This window comes from Thermothelomyces thermophilus, chromosome 6 (genome assembly GCF_000226095.1).
Source record: "Thermothelomyces thermophilus ATCC 42464 chromosome 6, complete sequence".
In the NCBI taxonomy this organism is placed as follows: Eukaryota; Fungi; Ascomycota; class Sordariomycetes; order Sordariales; family Chaetomiaceae; genus Thermothelomyces; species Thermothelomyces thermophilus.
In genome coordinates, this window is record NC_016477.1 from 3,317 (window position 1) to 25,826 (window position 22,510).

The 22,510-nt window shown below is 44.8% G+C and overlaps 5 protein-coding genes across 5 annotated transcripts; 1 reads left to right on the top strand and 4 right to left on the bottom strand.

The window, feature by feature from the left end:
* Nucleotides 1–645: 645 nt before the first annotated feature.
* Nucleotides 646–2,291, bottom strand: MYCTH_2129566 (uncharacterized protein; the record flags this gene model as incomplete). The annotated part of the gene is made up of 2 exons (XM_003665663.1): nt 646–2,007; nt 2,070–2,291. The coding sequence occupies 2 exons, from the start codon at nt 2,289–2,291 to the stop codon at nt 646–648; spliced, it is 1,584 nt and encodes a 527-aa protein (XP_003665711.1).
* A 22-nt stretch (nt 2,292–2,313) lies between these two features.
* Nucleotides 2,314–2,658, bottom strand: MYCTH_2129567 (uncharacterized protein; the record flags this gene model as incomplete). The annotated part of the gene is made up of 1 exon (XM_003665664.1): nt 2,314–2,658. The coding sequence occupies one exon, from the start codon at nt 2,656–2,658 to the stop codon at nt 2,314–2,316; it is 345 nt and encodes a 114-aa protein (XP_003665712.1).
* Nucleotides 2,659–2,921: 263 nt separating this feature from the next.
* On the bottom strand, nt 2,922–4,982 carry MYCTH_2309690 (alcohol oxidase). The gene is made up of 2 exons (XM_003665665.1): nt 4,781–4,982; nt 2,922–4,721 (listed from the first exon to the last, which is right to left on the bottom strand). Exons 1-2 carry the CDS (start codon nt 4,874–4,876, stop codon nt 3,021–3,023), a joined length of 1,797 nt encoding a protein of 598 aa, XP_003665713.1. The 5' UTR covers nt 4,877–4,982; the 3' UTR covers nt 2,922–3,020.
* A 1,246-nt stretch (nt 4,983–6,228) lies between these two features.
* MYCTH_2309692 (uncharacterized protein) lies at nt 6,229–8,043 on the top strand. Its single transcript, XM_003665666.1, has 2 exons — nt 6,229–7,158; nt 7,232–8,043. The coding sequence occupies exons 1-2, from the start codon at nt 6,588–6,590 to the stop codon at nt 7,852–7,854; spliced, it is 1,194 nt and encodes a 397-aa protein (XP_003665714.1). The 5' UTR covers nt 6,229–6,587; the 3' UTR covers nt 7,855–8,043.
* Nucleotides 8,044–8,479: 436 nt separating this feature from the next.
* MYCTH_2112541 (uncharacterized protein) lies at nt 8,480–10,084 on the bottom strand (the record flags this gene model as incomplete). The annotated part of the gene is made up of 3 exons (XM_003665667.1): nt 8,480–9,620; nt 9,702–9,983; nt 10,062–10,084. 3 exons carry the CDS (start codon nt 10,082–10,084, stop codon nt 8,480–8,482), a joined length of 1,446 nt encoding a protein of 481 aa, XP_003665715.1.
* Nucleotides 10,085–22,510: the final 12,426 nt, after the last annotated feature.

A 22,510-nucleotide genomic window follows, 5' to 3' on the forward strand; every position in this document is an offset into this window, starting at 1 on the left:
TATATTAGGGTAGTATCGATTTAGAAGTACTAGTATCTAATACCCCCTATAATAACTACTAAGTCCTTATATATTAAAACTTTATATAACTACTAAGATATTAAGTGTTAATCACTAGCTAAGCATTGACTTCTAATAGTAAATATAGCTAGCTAGTACTAATATATAAGGTGCTAAGGATATCTAAGTGCTAAAATTACTTAAGTCGCTTACTAACAGGCTTTTCATAGCTAAGCTCTATATTATATATCACTTAGATTAGGGTATATATAATATATACTATAGTTATACTAATATAAAGACAGGGTATATATAGCATTTAAGGAAGTACTTAATAGCCTTAAGAGTATTAAGCTACTAATAAGTATCTACTAGACTTATCTATTCCTATCTGCCCTCTCCCCTGTGCCTGTCCTGGACCGAGGGACGAGTCAAGATCACCCCACGGAGATTGCACAGGGGACAGTATTCGGTCTGCATACATAGTATGGGTCATATGCAGGGTCCAATAATGCAACATTGTTACTGCGGGACTCGTCTGCGAGTATGAAGTCCGTGAGCTCGCAACCGGCGCGTGTCAATGTCACCTCGCTACTAACCCCTGCACCAACACGAGAGGGATTGCTGTTCGCTTGCAGCCTCCACTCACGGCCGTCTTTGCAGGTAAATCCGCGTCAAGTCTTGGGGAACTTTCGTGAGCATCTCGGAGCCGTCAAGGAAGTCGGCGAAGTTCAGCGCGTCGGACATTGCGCAGCGGTTCTCGACATCGTCATGGGAGAAGATAGTTGCGGTATCGACGAACCGCTCATATGACCGGTCGTCGCTCTCGGACCCGGGGTCGTCTATAAAAGCCCCATCGTTGAAGCAGAGCCCGAGATGGCGCTGGAGGAAATACTCGAAAAACTTGAGTTCCAACGGGGGAACAAGATATTTCGGTCCCACAATGTGATTCGGTTGCCCGGAGTTGTTAAAGATGTAGTCGAAGAACACCACCACGCTCATGGTACTGGGGAGCTTTTCATCGCCGTAGCCTTCCTCCTTTGTCTCGGGCACCGCCGGGTACGTTATTAGGTTTTCGATGGGCCCTTTAAGCCGTCTTGCCGTGAGCAGCGTCTCCTCGGCCCTGAACATTCCAAAGAATACCGCGACTGCGGATTCGAGCGGGCCCTGACTGTGCTCGCCGGCGTTAACACCCTGCGTTGTTGAAGGGGGCCGGGACGTGAGGCGGTCAAGAACGCCATAGGAACCTGCTATGGGATGGACTTGCTCAACCAGCCAGAGCATCTTCATCAGCTCCCAGACGACAAGATGCGCGTCCGAGTGGGTGCCACGGCCGTCAGTCAAGAGGCCCACAGGACACTGAAGTCCCTCCTCCTCCCACTCTTCCCAGTGGAGGCAGTATGTCGCGCGGCCACGGCGTTGCTCAAAGCGGTCCGCCATGGCCTGTCGAGACTCCTTGTCGGATAGGATGCTCTCCAGAAGCCAGTCAGCGATGGGGCCAAAGACGGCGTCCTGCGCCTCGAGCGAGGCGTCCAGGTCGCAGACGGCAAACTGAAGGAGAAAGGCCATCTCCTTGTGCCCAAGCTTGTTGTCCCTGGCCCATTCCCACGTAATGTGTGAGGGCTCCCGTGGCACACGCCGCGGGAGAGCCTGGATCTCGGGGTCCGGGTGCTCGAGGGCCTTGAACAGGGGTTCCTTGTAAGCCCCCGCCAGCGCCGCGCCGACGATGAGAAGTCGGAACACGGCATGGGAGACGCGGGCCGTCCACTCAGGCATACGGGCGGGATCCTCGGGGGGCCTAAGGTCCCCTCCCGGCCTGTCATCGGGATATGTCAGATCCAGGCTGCACAAGCATGCTGCGATGGCACGGGAGAGTCGGTGGAGACCGAAAGCGGCCCTCAGTTCCGAAAGCGTTGGCTGCCGGCGCTGAAGCAGGTCAGGCGTGATGCGCGTTGGCGGCAACTCTCCTCGGCGTTCGGCCTGCACCACCAGCTCTGTCATGCGGGCCTGGCATGCTAGGTTAGTGACTGGCTGCATCCATGCAAACTGAACCATCCGGGGGTACTTACCGCGCTGAGCGCGTCCTGGAAATGAGGGATTTCGCGGAGCCAGACGGGCCAGAGCGCCGCGGCGACATTTCCGCGCCAGACGTTGCAAACGTGCCGGCACGTCGAGACCAGGGCTAGGAGGTCTCGCGTCGAATGGCAGCATTGAAGGATGCGGAGGATAATCTCAACCGGGCCAGACCGTGCCATGAAGCCGCCGGTCCGCAGGGGTTCTGGAGCCGCCATCGTGTCTTAATCACAAGCGGAGTCAAAAGTCGAGGGAGAAAGAACTAGAGATCAGGGAGTTGGGGGCGGTCGAGGACAGGCAGCGGCGGGCTGTTGTTGAAAAAGTGTGTAAACTGCAACGTCGTCTTTCCGAGTTTGCAGTTGGGCCGGAACTGCGGTAGACGAGCGCAGGTGGGTGGCGCACCGGCGGCAGACTCTTCATCGACCCCTTCGCCCACGCGTCTGGGTCGGTCATTTTGGCGGGGCTCGGGTAATAGTAGACTACCTCGACGATACGGGGCTCGACCCTCAGCTCCCAGATGCGAGCGCGGATCTCGAATGGGAGGCGGGGAAGTGGATAGAATGTCGTAATGGTAGCGGCGGTCATGATTATAGTCGTGCCGGGCGATTAATCTCATTCCTGAATCCTATTAGCAAGAGTTAATTACCATTTGGTTTCGAGAGCTACGTTGCCGACTGGAGACACTAAAGGACCCGTCTTGTCTTATTTGCTAGGCAACGAAGCGAGTGTGTTGCAATTGGCCAAGAAAAACCGCCGGCACCCTCCGAGAGCCCAGATTCTCCAAACTTGTAGGAGCATCCTATAGATATTGAAAAGCTGTCACCAGCGTACTGTAACAAACATTACTTGTTAAAAATAACTGTAGTTATTATATACTACGTACTATACATTTGTATGTCTATAAAGCAAAGCCTTTTTAACGATAAATGTTAAAAAATGGCCCTTCTCTACTTGCGGCACAGAGGTCCATCAGGACGTTCGATGAAGTCTTCAGCGCCTACACAGGTGCGGCAGAAGAAGATGTTGTCCGGATCGTACTTGCGCTTAGCTGCAAGGTGTTGGGCGTAGTTTTTGCCGTAAAAGGCGTCAATGTACTCCGGATCGCTACCGTCGCCCTCATTCATGTAGCCGCCAGTGTTCGGAGCCAGCTTCTTCAAGGCGGCTCCCTTGACGTGCGTAACCTGGTGCTGCACATAATCGCGAATCTCGCGCGAGGCCACCTTGGGGATGCCCTGTCCACTAATCATGACGAATGGCGAGACGCGCCAGGCCGGGTGCAGCCCTGACGACGTGTCGGCCTTATCTTTGAACACCTGGCCGCCCGATACTAGCAGGACCACGTTGGATGACACCTCCTCCGGCTTGCCCGCCACTACCTCAATTGCCTCCCGGACCTTGTTGTAGTCGGTCAACGCCTCCGGGTTGATCAGTCGCGAAGTGATGATAGACGTAGACCCGACCGGGTCGTGCAGGCCCGACTCGGCCCAGTAAAAGGACCAGTAGTCCTGGTACTCGGCAAAGGTCGACGTGATGACAAGCTTGTCCTCGAACTTCTTGAGCGCATTCATGAGTGGCGCCACAGCTTTCTCGGCCTCGGCCTGCCGCTTGCCAATGGTCCAGAAGCCATGGGTATAGCCGGAGTGGGCGTCGCCAACGAAGGGGCCGGGGAAGCTGCGGAACCAGAATCCGTAACCAGCGACGCCATTGTTGCTGAGGGCCGGGAGCTGCTGGTGCAGGACGGCGATAGCATCTAGCAGGTCCTTGTTTTCGGCAGTCTCGTTCCGCGGCGCAATAGCAAGCCGGTGGGCTGTGACGGCCTTGACATTGGGGTGGACCTTGATGTGTTGGCTCAGGACGATGCCGTAGCCGGGGCCGCCGCCGCGGATGGCCCGAAAAAGGTCGGAGTTCTCGCAATGGTTGGCGGTGACGATCCTTCCATCAGCCAGCATGATCTGGGCCTCGAGGACCTGGTCGGCTCCAAGGCCGAAATTGTGGGTAGCCGGGCCGTGGCCGCCCCCGGAGGGCCAGCCGCCAATAGCGCCGGGAGAGGGGGAGCCGCCGCCGACGGCAATGACATTGTTTGCCTGAGCAACCGTATACACGTCTCTCCACTGGTAGGCTCCGTCGATGTGTATGGCGCTGCCCGTCCATCCGGACTTGGTGCACTTGTTGGCCGACGTATACTTCTTCTGGAAGCGGACGCCGTTTCTGAAGGAGTGCAGCCAGAGCTCGAGACCGCCATAACCGTCAGAGCGGCCCAGGAGGTCGTGGCCGGTGCTCGAGGTGACAAGACGGATGTTGTGTTGCTTGGCAAAGTTAAGAGTTAGAGTAATGTCCTCCCTAGTGGACGCATTGACGGCGTAGTAGGGCAGAGAGCCGAGGATGCACGACGTGGGGGTTTCCCCCGCAGCGTAGTCGACGGGCGCGCATGTGATGTTGTAGGGATAGTTTCTGCCGATGGGATCACTGGTCTGGAAGTCCTGGTCGGTCCACATCTTGTTCACGTAGGCGCACCGATCCAGGTCCTTCTGAGGGCCATCATAGCAGGACTGAGCAATGGGAGAGGTCTTGATCAGCTTGCCCTTGCCCAACGTTTTGTCAAAGGCCTCCCAAACGCTGTTGTCGGGCCAGCAGGCCTCGCCCGGCGTCTATGGTATTCGAAAACGGTCAGTCTTGGCTTCCTTCCTCTTGCCGCAGGCCGACTTACACATCTACATTTGGGAGTACGTTTGGCGTGTTGCGGCTCAGCCCCCACAGCATGCCCAAGAGTGTAAAAGAGCGACAGTGCTATATGCAGACGCATTTTTCCGGTACGGATTTATCTTGGACTGCCCGGGGCGGAAGGTGGGATAGCGGCACAGACTAGAAAAGTCAATGACAGAGAGACATGTCGTTCATTTAACCTAAACCAGACGGCCAGGGAGGCAGATGCGGGGGAAGGGGAAACCAGGGCAAATTGGCCCATTACTCCATCCGCTAACGATTGTAAGTGTAGTGTAATAACCCTGAACCCTTAATGCACAGGTGTCTCCGACAACTCCGAGAAGTTCCCAACAGAGCTTACGGTGTTATTTTTGCGTGCACGGTGTCTAACCGTTTATGGTTCTTGCCCGGGCCACCTAGAGTAATTAACATGAGGATTGAAACGAAATCGTAGCTACCTCCTCCCCAGAACCGCCTTACCCTTTCTATATACTTCGATCCCTTAGCTTTTACGGATCATACTGATCTGTACAAAGTCTTTATTGTTTTTTTATCTTGAGGCAAGTACTCGAGACAACTTATCCTTTCAATAGAGGCATCCAGCATGATGCCTCGACAACGGAATAATATATATTGGGTCACGATGCATCCCAAGACCAATGACTATATACAAGGCTTGATTCCGTAGACATGGTATCTTGTGCTATTTCTTGACCGAGCTTTACACTATATCTTTGGCACAAGCTTGTCATGGGGTATTGCAGACTAGCCCAGACACAAATATCTTACAAGCACTAGTGTACAGATCACGCTAGAATCTCCATCATCGATCGAAGATCAGCCGGCCTCCCCATGCCTACGGGACAATCATTGGACTTGATCAAGTTGGGGGGGAAAATCCCAGCACTTGGGAGAGTTGTTGGTGAGCTGGCTAAATTCGGAACTTGGGTCCTACTATCCAGCTCGGGGGTCAAGGTCGTTCTTGGGAATTCCACCGCATGGAATCCTAGAAGGAATTTCTTGTTGATGCAGGAACACAGCCAAGAGGACTACGTGTAACGTCAACGATGCACCCGGGAGGATACACCTGCATTAGCGTGCCCCGGCTTGACCCCTGCAGCTCCTCCGTCGTTGGTCCGTTCCGCTGCTGTGCCGCTCGGGCGTCGCGCTCTCGGAGGGACTGTCGATGAATTGCGACTCTTCAGTCTTGGCCCCCTCAAGCACGATTCTCCCAAAGAACACTTTACATAGTACTAGTGTGCGCCACTGTATGCTAGTTAACAGCACAGGATCATTCTTGCATTCTTCCGCGTCGAACCAAGCCAAGTCGGGTAAGTCTTAACCCTGTCGTCTATGAAAGGGCGTCCGACCGAGTTTCGTGCAGGTCCTTGGCTCTCTGTAAGGGGGGTTGTGTATAATATCGAAACCCCATTCTCTCATGGGAATCTGTCTCTGCTGTCGGTCTCGGATGAAGCATTACCTCCTTCCTCGGCTTTCAAGCTTCCACATGCTCATGCAATGACACCTTCTCCGCAACCCAGGCTCGCTGCTGACACATGGTGGCTTGCATTCGTCGGCGTATTAATTATTATATTGCAGTAAGCTAGGACTTGCCGGCCTGTTGAAGCGCCGCATGCATCAGTGATACAAGCAGGTTTGCCATGTAAAATAGGACCGCAACGTCCCGGCCCCGTGTCCCGTTCACGTCGGGTTTCGAAGTTTCTCTTGCTCTTGCTGCTGTGCTGCTGCACTCGGACCCTTTTGGTATGTACACCCTTCGGCCCTCTTGTTGACATCGGATAATCGCAGCCATGTCAATAACGGCAACAGCAGCGGCAACAGCAGCCACCCCTCCGGCCGCCTTCACCCCCCATCCGGATGCGCCTCTTTCTGGGGCCGCGCGGTCCGTCTCCGAGAGCGGCCTTGTCGCGGTCGTTTGGGTCTGCTTCTCGATTGCCACTCTCTTCGCCGCCCTGCGCCTGATCGTCCGCTTTCGAGGCAACCACTTCTTCCTGGCGGACGATTACTGGATCATGTTTGCTTGGATGACCCTCCTTACCATGGCGATTCTGCAGACACTTCAGATGCCGTCTCTCTGGTATCTAACGTATCTCCGCGCGGGCCGCATCGTCCCCGATCAGAGCACGGCCCACAAGACAGAACAGCTCACACGTTGGCAATTCCCCATCATCAAGCTCTTCTGGACCACCTTGTGGTCCGTCAAAGCGAGCTTCATGACAGTCTTCTTCCGCCTCGTCAAGCCTTTTCCCGTCATTCGTCGCCTGTGGTACTGCGTTGCCGTCATCGCTGCCCTCGCCTACATTGGCTGCTGGCTGTCGAGTGCGCTGACTTGCAATCCCCCGAGTGATTATTTCAAAGCCGGTATGCTCGTCAGACTCGCTTGGTTCTCGAACACGGCCGTCTGCTAACATGTAACCCCCTTTTGCTACTGCAGGCAAATGCAACTCGCCCCGCGAAGTTTGGAATCAGAGCTTCAACGTCATTTACTCGACCACAGTTGACGTCGCGACCGACCTCATGATCATGGCACTGCCCATATCCATCTTGCCCTCTCTGAAGCTCGATAAGAGGCGCAAGATCGGTCTAGGCATTGCTTTCAGCCTCGGCGCAATCATCATCACAGTTGCCATTGTTCGCATGACCCAGGTCATTAAACCCAACAGCACAGACGCGGTCGACCTCATCGGCCTCGCGATTTGGGGAGCTGTCGAGACCGCCACCGCCGTCATCGTCGGATCCCTGCCACCGCTCAAGGCACTACTATCGCGCAATCTCAAGAAGTATCATGGCTCCTCGCGTACCAAGGGCAGCCGCTATGGGACAGCTAGGACTCCTCAAGGCTTGGCAACTCACCGCAGCCACGGTGGCGGATATGGGCCTAACTCGGAATCGCGTACCGTCATGGTGGCCGAGTCAATTCCCTTGGATGCTATGCACAACCAGACGGGAGGCGGCATATATGTCCAAAGGTCGTATCAGACCACCGTTGAGTTTGACGAGGCGTCGTCCCGAGAGGACGATGAGGTCGGAATTATAAAAAGAGACCCGCAGACTTGAACCACATCAAGTGTCCCTTGATGTGTATGTTCTGCGTAAGGGGGGCCCGGGGGGGGGGGGGGATACTTGCTGTTCACGACGATCCGAATCATTAGGTGTGTGCACGTATGTATATAGAACTCAATCATGTCAGGGAATCAAAAAACGAAGACAATAGAGGCATCCCCCTCCCCTTTCCTTAGTGGGAACATGTCTTACTCATCTTATATCACTCATGCTTACTTCCAGATTCAGCAGTAGACATAGGATATCGGAAGGCCTTAAAGAAGAGGTTTCTAGATCCTACCCTGGAATAATCAACCTAGGGGCTCTAAGGGTTTCTATTCAACGAGCAGATGCGCTCAAGCATCCTACACCAATCCACAATTTTTCCCTCCCAATCGCCACCTTGTTACTCAGCAAGGTTGAGGTCCTTATCCAGATGAGAGGGTGCCTATGGAGAAGGTAACCTATCTTTCCCGCTCTCCTTGCACAGGTCTGGTAACGATAATGATTATGTATTAATTATGTTTTGTATGTATATACACACCCCTACTAAAAATACTGCGAACAGAACTGACACAAAATGGCACCACTTCAAGTACCTATCCTCATGAAACCCGTGCAATACCCGCCCTGCTTATGATCAGGCCAGCAACACCTCTTTCAATCCCAGCAAGGTCGCGCACTCTCTAACACTGGCACTCTGCAGCTCCTTGTACAGATCAATCTCGCTCGGGATCTCGCTACCCAGCAGCCTCTGCAGTTCGTCGCGACCGCTGTTTTCTACCTCTTGAAGTTTCCTCCGAGTAGTTCCGTTGCCCTCTGAACCGGGCTCTTCCTTCAGATTCGATGTGAAAATGCCGGCAGCCGAAAAGGGTAGGAAATCTTCGTAGGTAATGGCCTCACACTCCACCAACCCTGCCTGGAGAAGTTGCTCCATATGTACCGACGACTCCTTCGCAACACCAATGGCATCCAGACTCTTCTGCGTCACGCCCTGCGGGACGCGGTACCGGAAATAGACCAAATTCTGCTTCCTCAACTCGTCCCAGTCGTCCGGGTATTCTCGGAAAGCCTCGGCGAGGACCTCGCTCAACACGCGCCCTTCGCGCTCCGCAAGGGTAATAGCGGAAGTGAGCAGCCGATCATACAGCTCACGGCCCTTTCTGGTGACAGCTGCACCGCGCTGCTCTACCTCGCCGAACCGCGCTGTGTGCGTGCCGTTCTTTCCGCCGGCGGGACTGCCCTGTTCATCGGAAAACGTGACGCGCTCTTCGAGGGCCTTGAAGCTTGTTTGCCGAAGCAGGATCTCGCACTTTCGCCCGGCCGGAGGGCCCTCGATAGTTTCTTTAGCCGGCAACCCCTGCGCAATCATTTCGGCCTGGACGGCGTCGATGTCTAGTGTACGAGGGGTCAGATGGTTGATGTGCGCGCTGGGAAAGCAGACAATGTCGGCAACCATGGGATGTTCCTGCTCAAGGCTAAGGTAGGTCTCATAGGGCACGGTGGAGCGGGAATGCCACTTGAAGATTTTGAGGGCTTCCGCGATCAGCTCGTCAGCATCGCTGGCCGTCAAAATCGATCGATCCTTTTCGGCCGCGTCCATCAGCTCGCACAGCCGCGGGGAAAAGAGAGTCCGCCGGGACAAAATCTCCGTTGCCTTTTTCCTCACTGAAGGTGATGAGATCAGGTCAGGTCGTAGAACAGTAGTAAAAACGCGGAAGGGGTTCCTGCGCAGCGATTCCTCGCTCGTGGGCCTGAACGCAGTACCATGAAGGGGGAACCTGATGTTGTTATTTTAGCCCAGCACCGTCCCGATGGTCTCTGTCCGTTCACCTGAGGTGAACAAGGGAGTTCAACCATACCCAACGATCTTCAAGTCGTAGTATCCCACAGGATGCATGCCCATGATGCCAAATAATCGGCTAATCATACGCATCTCGTGCTGGGTCCCCAGCCGGATGGCACCGTGGCGCTCAAGCTGGTGACGCTTTGGGAGGTCATCTAAGCTCTGCCCTCGAGAGGCAAGAACCGAACGATCGACGCCCTGGACAATATCCACCAGCTGACCGTACAGCGGCACTTCGTTCCTGTACATGTCCGAAAGGGCGCGCACAAACCGGGAGCGGAGAAGGTCCGCATCCCATCTAAGTAGAATAACAATAATTATATATGATTAGTGCCAGGTGGCTGCAATGCGAAGCAGAGTTAGGGCGTTGACTCACGAAGATGTAGTCCCGTTTTGCATATCGTGCCGACTTGGGTAAGCCATGCCGAACGCAGTGATGAGCTTCCGAGAGCGTTGAAAGCAGTGTCTGTAGTAGGTGGCTATACGAAGGAGACAGTACCTTGTTGAACTATCTACAAAGGAGACAAAACGACTGATATTTATAGACAAAGGAACTAGCCAATACGTTAGCAACGACGCCTCATACGCTGTGGTACATATGTGGCTAATACTCTTAGAAGCTCTATAGCTTCTAACATACCCCCTAGTTAAAGGCGATAGTCGTTTAACTACGCTTTATAGTGATACTATTCTTAGTATTATGTCCTTTGTTGCTCTTACCTCGATGGCTCCTTCAGGGGCCTGCCTTCCGTATTCGGAAGTCTGAAAGAGTCGAGTATAGTAGAGCGATTCCTTTGAAGCTATAGATCAAATATAGCTATCATAGTCGTAGTAGCGACAGTATTACTAGTTTTAATCGTAATAATAATAATAATAATAATAGGATAATGCCTCCTACGCTTAAATCAACGGATGACTTGTCAGGTACGCCCGTCGCGAACACTGCTACCGCTAGCAGGTCGACTCCTGCTCCCGCTACACCTTGAAAGCGTAAGCATGCTAAAGCTTCTAAACTAGCTTCTAAACCAGCTTCTAAACCGTAAGTATTCCTGTTGTCTCTGTTCAATTAATTTTATACCGGTTTTATAGTTTTCTAGCGCTTTACTAGTCGCGTTAAGATCGTTCGAGCTAACTAAATATAGCGATATTACTACTAATAAGCTTTGCAAGGTGCCTTGTAGAATGTATATACAGTCAGCTCTAGTAAGACATTCTTGTCACAGAAATATACATACAGATGCCGCCTAAGCCACTAGCACGAATGGGCCAATCAAGTCGAAGGAACGAAAGGACCAATTACAGCATAGGAAGCATAGTGATCACTACGCTCACTAGTGATCAGGGTGATCACTACTATATGATCACTCACGATCACCATGATCAGGAATAATCACTAGGATTATATATATATATAGATAGTCACTCGTTATAGTGGACTCTAGGAGTTCACCAGTAGTAACAATCACAATCACAGTACTTATACCAAGCATTGCTAATTACTATAAGAGACAACTCCAAGTATTATTATAAACCCTTTAGCTTTACCAAATCCCTTAGACAACCTACCTACTTGTCCCGCTTTACCTACCTCTATCTAGACCCTTTTAGAAGAAGTCTAAGTTAGGTTCGTTATACGTTGTTACTACTCCCTTTGTTCTATTATAGTTCAGAACGGAGGTGACTTCGACCTCGACATCGACATAGCTACTAACGTCACGGCCGAACAGCTACTTACTTAGCTTAGTTAACTCTAGCAGTAGATCTAGGAGTTAGACCAAAGAGACAAGGCTGCTTAAGCTCGAATCAAGGAACTCGAGAACCGCGAAAAGTACTTATAGAAGTTAGTTAACGAGGCCTATACCAAAATCGAGGTGCTTAAGACCGCCAAAGCGAGCTATATTAAGATCAAACTACCTAGTAAATATAGAGGAACTAAGGAGGATCTTGTAGGATTCCTAACGAACCTCTGATCTTACTTCTGGCTTAATGACGACAAGTTTCTAGACGATAAAGCCAAAGTCCTCTACGTAGCTATAAGACTAGAGGGCAAGGCACTTAGATAGTTCGAGCCTATATGGAATAACTATCTTACTAAGGAAGACGAAGATGACTAAGACGCGTTTATATAGGTAGTCTTCTAATCTTATAACCGTTTCGAAGAAGAGCTTTGGAAGGTTTTTAGCAATAAAGACAAGAAGATTTATATGTAAGAAAGACTTACCAATCTCCGATAGACTAAGTTAATAGCCTCCTACGCTATATAGTTTAGACAAGACATACTCAAGTCTTAGCTTAACGATAAGGCGTTAATATAACTATTCTATAACGGCTTAAAGGAAAAGGTTAAAGACGAGCTATATAAGTATGATCGGCCTAAGACCCTAGACAAATATATCGTATAGGCTATCAAAATCGATGATCGACTCTATATACGAGAGTAGTAGAAATAAGGTCAAATAAACGGAACTACGGTTAAAGCTAATAACAAGAAAAAGCAAGCGTACGTTAGTACCTTGTACAGGACGTACCCTAGAGCTATAGATATAGACGTAACGTAGAAGTAGGACTAGAAGAAGACGACTAAAGACAAGTCTAATGTTACCTACTATAACTATAGGAAGAAAGGGCACTATAAGCGAGAATGTCAAAGCCCAAAGAAAGAGTAGAAGACAGTCCCTAGAAAGGAAATTATAGCTATTAACAAAACTACTAAGGACATTATCGAAGTAGCGGCTATAAGCTATAAAGATAGGGGTAGTAACATAGACAGTCTCAGATATAACGGCAATAGTAAAGATAAACAAGTACCGTACTCTGAACTAGTTACTATAGACCTAGAGATAGGTCTTGCTAAATAGGACATAGTAGGAGAATATATACCACTAGTTTCGATTCTCCTAGCCTTAAGGCAGTAGGGTTTCATAGTCACGTAGAGGTAGGATAGATTATAGATAACCGATACCTAAGGAATCGAAAGACCTAGACCTAATGTTCTATTCCTCTAGGAACGAATCGAATAGTACCGTAATGAAGTTTTTTGGCTTAATACAGAACTATACAAACGGGATAGACGCTTGATTTGACTTGCCTAGTAAAGCGATAGAATAAGGGACGAAATAAGGGAACTCCGACGTATTATGGAAACTATCAAAGGAAAACAGCCTATAATATATAATAGGCCCGATAGCTACGCCGAGTATCTTGACGGCTAATAACTTAGTAACAACATACGGAACCTAGAATACTAGTTTATACACGTAAACCACGGGAAGGACGAATGTACGTAGGAAAGCTACTAGAAAAAACACTCCCATATTAGCACTAGAGTATCTATAGTCTATATATAATAGGAAGGATTCAGGAAAGAATTCTAATACCTCCTAGGCGACACTATACAACTGTACCCTCGACACGAGGCACATATGTAAGTGCCCTGGTTCTAGTGTATGGCATACGAATGCCGATACCACTTCCGCGACAAATTCGAAAACAATCACTAGCCGACCTGACAAGGAAATGAGGATAGAAGCTTATACCTGGTGGAATAGGTCTACGATATAGGAAACAGAGCGGCCAAATTACTCTAGAAGATTAAAGCCCGCGATCTAGAAGGCATTACAATAGTTCTAAGACAAGCCTAGCCTAGGCACTACGGAACTAGACGAGATATATAGGACTTGTGCTAGAGTAATGATTACCTCTATTATACAAATGAAAAGAAATTACGAATTCGGGAGCTTTAGACAAAGCTATAGCATGTACGACGGAAAGTAGAATAGACCTAATGGTAGGAAGCTACAAGCACTTAATGGCTTATAGAAATGAGTATAATCGACGAAGCCGCTATTAGCTAAATAACTAAAGAGGTTAGCACTGACCTAGGAAACGGGTCAGGGCCCTTTGAGGGGCCTAGAAACCATTAACGCCTGTATAGCGGCAAATGGTAGCGTAGTATAGGAGGAACTAGCACAAGAGACTACTATATCGAGACCTCCCGGCAGAAACATAGGAAATCGCCGCAATCTTTGGATAACGGCGATAAGACAAGCGATTATAGATAACAGCATAATAGAAATAGCACGAGATGCTTATACTAGTAGATAGTAGAGCAGAGATAAATCTGATTTTGCTAATACTTGTAAATTAGCTATAGATACCCTAGAGAATGAAGCAGAAGTATAGCATAGTCAAAGGGCCATTTCCGACGTAATAGATATATAGGGAGACCAAACCAATTGATATTACTATAGTAGGAAAGACTATAGTAGTCATATTTAGCATTATAGATATAGGCAACGACAAAGATATAATATTAGAGTTACTATAATATGAAGATTACAACCCGGACATTAGCTAGAAGAATAGTAGCTACCTACGACCCTAAATAGAGTTATATTTGACTAGCAAGATAGGGAGTACGTAAGGATTATAAGTAGATAATGCTCAAAGGAAGGCATATCCTACAGATCTACCGCAAGAGACAGATAGTGGCAGGCAGACCACTACGGACTCTAGAAGAGGCAGTATAACGACATCGATATCGCGACAGGAAGAACGAGCTAAACCGCCAATAGCTATTCTCTCTATTAACGAATGCAGAGCATTGCAATTAGAGTAGTAGGTTAAGATAGGAGAAATCGCTAGCATCGCTATAGACGGAACCAAGTTCGTATACTATTAGAAAACCGAGAGACGAGACAAGACTAGGGAAGTACCGAAAGAATACGAAGGACACCTAGCATTTGAACCGAAATATCTAGAAGGACTACTAGAATACGGCCTATAGAATTATAAGATCAAGCTTAAGGAAGGAGCATGACTAAAGTTCTTTAAGATCTACTATACGAGCTAGATATAGAATAAAGAACTTAAGCGATATTTAGAGGAGAACCTTTGAAGAGGATATATCTACCTATCGACATCGTTAGCAGGCTACCTAATTCTATTTATGCCCAAGAAAGATAGAAAGCTACAGTTATATGTCGACTATTAGCAACTTAATAAATAGACCGTGAAAAACCGATACCCGTTACTACTAATCTTACAGCTCTAAGATTAGTTAGCAGGAGCCTAATATTTTACACGTCTTGACTTGCCATCGGCCTATAACTATATATAGATCAAAGAAGGCAACGAGTAGAAAACGGCCTTTAGGATACCCTATAGCCATTACAAGTACCTCGTTATGCCATTTGGACTTATAAACGTGCTAGTAACGTTCTAAGCCCTAATTGATCAAGCTATCTGACCCTTTCTTGACAAATTTATAGTATATTATCTTGATAATATACTTATCTTCTCTAAGACGATAGACAAACACCAGAAGTATATAAAAGTAGTGCTAGACGCGTTATACACGTACAAGCTATCAGTTAACAAGGAAAAGAGCAAATTCTATGTTAGGAAGATAGTCTTTTTAGGATACAAAATATCCCTAGGACAAATCTAGATAGAACCTTTAAAGATTAAAGCCATTAAGAATTGGCTACGACCAACGTTAGTCACGGAAGTACGAAGCTTTATCGGATTTACAAACTTCTACCGGATATTCATTAGGAACTTTAGAGCGATCGCACGACCTTTATACAAACTTACTAAGAAGAATACTAAATTCTAATAGGAAGAACAATATAAGCAAGTATTTATACAGATTTATAACGCCATTATCAAAGATCTAATACTAGTATTACTAGACTCTAAGAAGCCATTTGAGGTAGAAATAGACGCTTCAGACTATGCTATCAGAGGACAATTAGGATAACAAGACAGACAAGGAAAGCTACATCCTATAGCCTTCTTTTTAAAGAAGCTCGATAGACTATATCTTAATTATCCGATCTACAATAAGGAACTACTTACGATTGTCAAAGCTTTTAAGGAATAGCAACTATACCTTAGTAGTACGATTAAACTAGTATAAGTATATACAGATCACAAGAATTTACAATACTTCATAATGATAAAGGAGCTTAACAGACGACAAATATAATAGGCAGAATTCCTCGCGAAATTCAACTTTAAGATCTGCTATAACAAAGGCAAAGAGAACGTACGAGTAGACATTTTAAGCTAACAAACAGATCATATAAAAGGACGAACAGGAATAATACCACCGTTATTTAAGGAACAAACAGACGGAACGCTACATCACGAAACGTAGATACCTATAGAAGATAATCCACTTGACTCGTTTATAGAATGCTATACAATCTTTCGAGAAGAAAGGATCAATGAGGCATAGTATCAAGCAGCACCTAGACTACTAGTACCTAACGGAGTAGAAGAAAGAGATAGGAAACTCTAGTACTAAGGCAAAGCGTATATCTATAATAGAGATCAATAGCTACAAATGATTCAAGAACTCTACGAGTCGAAACTCAGAGGATATAAAGGAGTTATAAAGACTGTTATATAAGTCAAGAAACACTACGACTTTCCATAGTTAACGGTACAAGTTAAGGAAGTCATATAGAACTATGACATCTATAATCAAAGCAAAACGGTATAACATAAGCTATATAGGCTACTTTAGCCACTGCCGACAGCTGACAAACTATAGAGTTCAGTCACGATAGACTTCATTATAAAGCTACTAGAATCTAAGGACATAGCTATAGGAGTAACCTACGATAGTATTCTTACTATAGTAGATTGCCTAACTAAGTAGGTATACTTCTTTCCCTACAAGGAGTCCTAGATAGTAGAACAGTTAGCAGACGTAATCTATTAGTAAGTTATATTAGTACATGCTTGGCCGTAAGAATAGATCACCGATAGAGACACGAAGTTCGTGTCGAAGTTCTAGCAAGCGCTAATATAACGATTAGGCGTTAATAGCAAGCTATCAACAGCATATCACCTACAGACTAACAGACAAACGGAGCGACTAAACCAAGTTATTAAGCAGTACCTCCGCTCTTACGTTAACTACTAGCAAAACGACTAGGTCATACTATTACCAATAGTATAACTCGCTTATAATACGACGCCAACGGAAACGACCAAAGTTACACCGTTCTTCGCAAACTACGGATATAAAGCAGACCTTAGGCAAGGACTAGAGGTCATAGTGCCGAGAGTAGTAGTCAAAGTAGAACAGATGTATACACTATATAAGAAGCTCAAAAAGGAACTCGAGTTTGTCAAGACCAGAATAAAGAACTACTACGACAGACGTAGGCTCAAAGGACCTTACCTAGAGAGGGGAGACAAAGTCTACTTAATTATATGGAACTTATGAACTAAATAACTAAGCACAAAGCTAGACTTTAAGAAGGTTAGACCCTTCGTTATTAAAGAACGAATTTCGACATCTAACTACCGACTATCGTTACCGTCATCTATACGACTATAGATAGATGTTTTTTATATTTCACTTCTCGAACTAATACCAAAGAATGCTAAGGTTGCTATACACATCAAAGCAGAGGACAAAGAGGAAGAATAGGACGTCAAAGAAATTCTAGATTTATATATTATTAATAGGGAACTATAGTACCTAGTTAAATAGCTTAATTTTAGACTAGAAGATAACTTATAAGAACCCGTTAAGAATTTAAACTGCCCTAAAAAACTAGAACAGTTCTATTAGCAGAACCCGGATCGGCCAAAGGCAAATCTAGGACAGAACCGAAAATAGCGCCCTAGTTAATAACGTCGATGCTACTGTTAAGCTATATAACGGCCCCCGATTCCTGCTATTCTACCGCCTCCAATTCGTCTAGATTTGACAAACCCTGTATAACTATATCTACCCCCTTCTCCACCAGGAACTCTCGTTATTCACGGACCCGAGTCAGACAGGCTAATGCCTTGGAAGCTTTACGTTGATATTCTTATAGCAAGGCTTCGGCCTCTTTCTCTTTAGCCTTTAAACGACGTTACTTACGTATAATACGATCCACTATATTATAATTAGAGATATATTCTCACAAGGAAATGGGAACTTATAAAAAGAAACTAGAACGCTAGAACCATCGTAAGCACGACCCTAACACATGTAAGCCTTGTAGCGACGAGATTTTTCAATCATCTTATATACTCGGTTATACTCTATACAATGAGAACACGCCATCATTACGAACCTATAATCAGAAATAAACTAAGCTAAACGCTTATGACAAATAGATACTAGGGATCTATATGTATTAGATAGTATAACTAATAGTATAAAGGGTAATAAGAGGCTAAGGAGAAAAAACATATACAAGGAACGTAAGGGATATTAGCGCTATTTAAGATAGCCTAAAGAGGGCTTTTAGGTCGAAAGCCTTAGAGGGAGGGTATCGTATCACGGAAATATACATATAGATGCCGCCTAAGCCACTAGCACGAATAGGCCAATCAAGTCAAAGGAACGAAAGGACTAATTATAGCATAGGAAGCATAGTAATCACTACGCTTACCAATGATCAGGGTGATCACCACCATATGATCACTCACGATCACCGTAATCAGGAATGATCACTAGGATTATATATACATGTAGATAGTCACTCGTTATAGTAGACTCTAGGAGTTCACCAGTAGTAACAATCACAATCACAATACTCATACCAAGTATTGCTGATTACTGTAAGAGATAACTCCAAGTGTTGTTGTGAACCCTTTGGCTTCACCGAATCCCTTAGACGACTTGCCTGCTTGTCCCGCTTTACCTACCTCCGTCTGGACCCTTTCAGAAGAAGTCTGAGTTGGGTTCGTCACAATTCTTTTAGCAAATGTCGCGATCATTCTAGCGCTAGCTCCTATTACTACTATTATACCTACGGTTTCTATAAGTATAAGGAGATATATACTAATCGCCTACGCGTCTGATAGCTCTTATAATGCTTATACTAACTATAACGGTAGTCCTACTTCTTACGTCAGGTCGGCAAAGGATTTAATAAAGGCTCTATTAGATAGAGCTAAGGCTTCTATAAGTCCTTAGATCCTAAACCGCTACCCCTAACGTATAGGTAAATTGCTGACAGTTATATATAGGATCTTAAGAAGTTACATATAGTTCTTCGGAATGACCTTAAATACGCCGGTATAGACAATATAGAGGAGTACGAGCTTAATAAAGCTAAACTCGCGCGTTTTACAAAGATTGCCTACTTTAGGGTTAAGATCTTCTACTAGTTAGGCAAGATCAAGGAGGCTTGTAATGCTTATATTAGTACGTCTGATAACGCGTTAGGCGTTACGTTATCGCCTGGCTGAGATAAACGTAAGGGCAAGGCTATTGATCTTAGTAATAGCTAATAGTAGTAGATAGGGAATATTAGGTAGTATTTTGTTTAGCGAATTTAACTTATTTTCTACCCCCTAGTTATATAAGCCTATAATTAATATCTTAAAGATTAAAGAGAGCTCTCTAACGCTTAAAGGCTTATTAGCTAAGTCATTTGGTAAGCCTATCTACTAGTATCTGACTAATTAGTAGATATATAGCTTTAAATATTCCTTTTACTACTTCCTAGTATAACTATATATTATAGATATCTATATACCATAGGCAAGTATTAATACGTTTGTTTTCAGCTATTACTAGTCAAATAGTTCACTAATTATCATAATAGATGTTCTAGGGTTCCCTAAGCTTAAGATCAATATCTATAAATAGCCTTTTAAGTGCTATAGCCTCTCTTACTATGAGAGAGAGTATTAGAAGTTCTACTTTAGTACTCGATATTATAATTATATCCTAATACGACGCCTTCTATATAATAGGACCTCCGAATGGGAAGAAGATATATCTCTATAACAAATACTATATATCTAGATCATCTATATACAAAGCGTCCCTAGTGACTATAAGTATTAGACTTTCTAGCGCTTACTTGCCTTTATATTAGATTGATAGGTAAGAGCTCCTAAATAGATATCTTACTACTTGCCGCGCTTCTAACAAGTAGTCTAGTCTTAGGTTAGTTAGGTATCGAGAGAATATTAAATAGGTATATATAACGTCTAGATATAGTATAACTATATGGTATAGGATTGATCTAACGAGCTCCTAATACTCTTTAATCTATATACTAGTAACGCTCCCTTTAAATTTCTTAAGTTCTTCATAGCTTAAGGGAGTTAGCTTATATATACTAGGTATATCTAGTTTATATCTTCTTATTACCTTTCTAATATATTAGTTATAGACTAATTATATCTTATATATAAGTCGGTCTCGAATCACCTTAATACTAAGGAACCAATTAACATTACCCTATTTATAGATATTATATTAAGCTTTAATTCCTTCTATTACTAGCTTAGCCATTATAGCATTACTTTTGTAAAAGAAGACTAAGAAATTATCGATATAGAAGATTAGAATAACTTGTTTATTATAGCTTAAGAAGAGGCACTTCTCTTTGCCTAATAGTTCTATACCTAGGTCTAATAACGTTTTATAGAACTCTTTATACTATAAGAGTAGCAAGTCTCTCAAGCCATATAGAGCTCTTTATAACTCTATATATTTCCCTAGCTACTTAAATCCTTCTAGCAATTCGTAGACGATAGGATCGTCTTCCGGTCGTTCGGTGTTAAGGAACACTTATACTATATCGAACTACTTAACTTCCAAGTCGAAGTATATAACGATCGTTATTATTATATAGAATAACTATACCGCTAGAGTAGCTACGTATATACTTTCTATTAAGCTAATATCTTATAGATCTCCTTATATATAGATCCTTGCCTTACACTTCTCTAAGAAACCATCCTTATCAAACTTATATATAAAGACCTATTTTAACGAGATAGGTTACGCTTTCGCCTACTTACGTAGTACGATCTTCCATATTCCCTTGCTCTCCAAGTTATATATTTCCTTATAAGATATATTTTTAAACTATTATTCTAACAGGTAGTTATATAGGTCTCACTAATTAGTAGGAACGTAAGTAAGATCATTAATATACTAACGCGGCTTATTTAGGGCTGCTCTAAGGCAATTAGCATCCTTCTATCATATAGCGGTAGCAAATACCATATATATTGTTCTTATGCTCTAGTCCTCTAGGTAAGCTTCCTATTAATTAGGTAAGTAAGTCTTATAGAACCATCGCTAGAGTTCCTTAGTTATATAAATAAAGGAGTAATAGTAATTAACCTTCTCTTTATTTTATAGCCGTTTGCTTAACTAGATAAGGTTCCTAGGCTTATAAGCCCTCTTCTTACCTCTACCTCTCCTCGTAGGAGGTTGCTAAGTAACTTCTTCTTTGCTTCTACCTTTTAGAGAATACATTAGCTAATCTAGACTTCGCTTAACACTCTACTCCTCTAGCCTAGCTAGGTACGATATATCGGCAATACCATCCCTAGCTTCTAGCTCTTCTATCACACTATATACGCTCGACTTTTCCATATAAGGCATTCCTCTGCTAGATTTGGTAGCTCCCCTACTCTCCCTAGCGTCTAGTTAGCTAGCTAGCGACTAGAAAAGCCCTAATTCAAACCTTCCTACTTCCTAGTAGATATCCCCTTTACTAGCTAGCATAGGGCAAGTTACCAAGGGCTTAGACGTATATTCAAGGGTTAAGAGTCCTCTAAAGCTCTCTATCTATTTGGTAAGTTCGTCTATTACTTACGTCTCTACTATAAGAGTCTTTAGAACTGATTACTTGCTTATGGGCTATATATCGGAAAGCTCTCTTACCCCTAAGTCTTAACCCTATTAAAGAGGTTAGTCTACCGCTAGACTCTCTTATAATAGAGGTAGCTAAGCTATTATAATAGAGTCTTCTACTGATTATTAGGTCCATTATAACGTTTCCTAGAGAAAGTCGGTATCCTAGGAATCTTCGCCAAGATCGAATTAATTGACTTCCTAGCTCGCTACCGCTAATAACGACTCTATCGGCTACTCTTTGCCTGGACGGTGGAAAGTCTTCTTATTAAAACGAACATTATAAGTTATAATGACCTTATTAAGCTTAGGTATCTAAACGCGATAGATATTAGAAGTATAATATTCTATAAGATACCCTATCAGCCTATATGGTAGTACCTTAAAGTCCTTTATACGCTATTTAGCTTCCCTATCCTTATAGAGGATATATACCTGGTATCTATATATAAAGATACTACTCTAGTCTAGGTATAAGTTACTAGTTAATATAATTATTAAGCTAGGTTTATATTAGCGAAAATACTATTTAAACTAGCTATAGAGCACTTCGTTAAGAGTTCTAAATGAGTAAACACGGCTTAGGCTTATTACGTATAAGTATAATACCGCTTATACGCCTTCTGACTAGAGCTTTATAGGCAGATTCGCGCTATTAAGCATCTTAATTAAGCGTAAGACTAGCTCTTGCCCTACTTGCTTTGCTAGTCCGTTAGGCTTGTAGATATATAAAGGTAAGAGTTTAAGATTAATATCGCTTTCTATAGCCTAAGTCTAGTAACGTATCGGTATACGCCCTACTAAACTAATCATTATAATATCGTTATCTTGCTTAATCTTATAGATGATAAGCCTATATTAGCATCTTACCTAGCTCTCGAAATTCTAGATGACTCCTATAATCCAGTCTAGCGACTTTGTCATTTAAAGGAAAGGGAAGAGCTTCCTACTATACTCGTTAATAATTATAAGTAGCTATCGTGATCTATTAATTGCTTTAGAATAGTCGAATAGATCCTAGGTTACTTACTAGAACAGGTATATAGACTTCTACTTAGGTAGTGTTTTCCTAGAGATAACCTTACTTATATAAGTATAAGTATAGCTCTTATACTTAATATATACTGTCCCCTTAATATAGACATTTCTAGCGTTATTAATAAGCGCTTTTAACGGTTCTAGTCCGAGGTAGCTAGCTCTTAAGT

Bases quoted from the DNA above. Each gene is read 5' to 3' on its own strand.
- MYCTH_2309690 (XM_003665665.1), bottom strand. From the start codon at position 4,876: ATGCGTCTGCATATAGCACTGTCGCTCTTTTACACTCTTGGGCATGCT. The intron at 4,722-4,780 runs GTAAGTCGGCCT...CGAATACCATAG, and splicing joins GTACTCCCAAATGTAGATGT to ACGCCGGGCGAGGCCTGCTG.
- MYCTH_2309692 (XM_003665666.1), top strand. From the start codon at position 6,588: ATGTCAATAACGGCAACAGCAGCGGCAACAGCAGCCACCCCTCCGGCC. The intron at 7,159-7,231 runs GTATGCTCGTCA...TTGCTACTGCAG, and splicing joins GAGTGATTATTTCAAAGCCG to GCAAATGCAACTCGCCCCGC.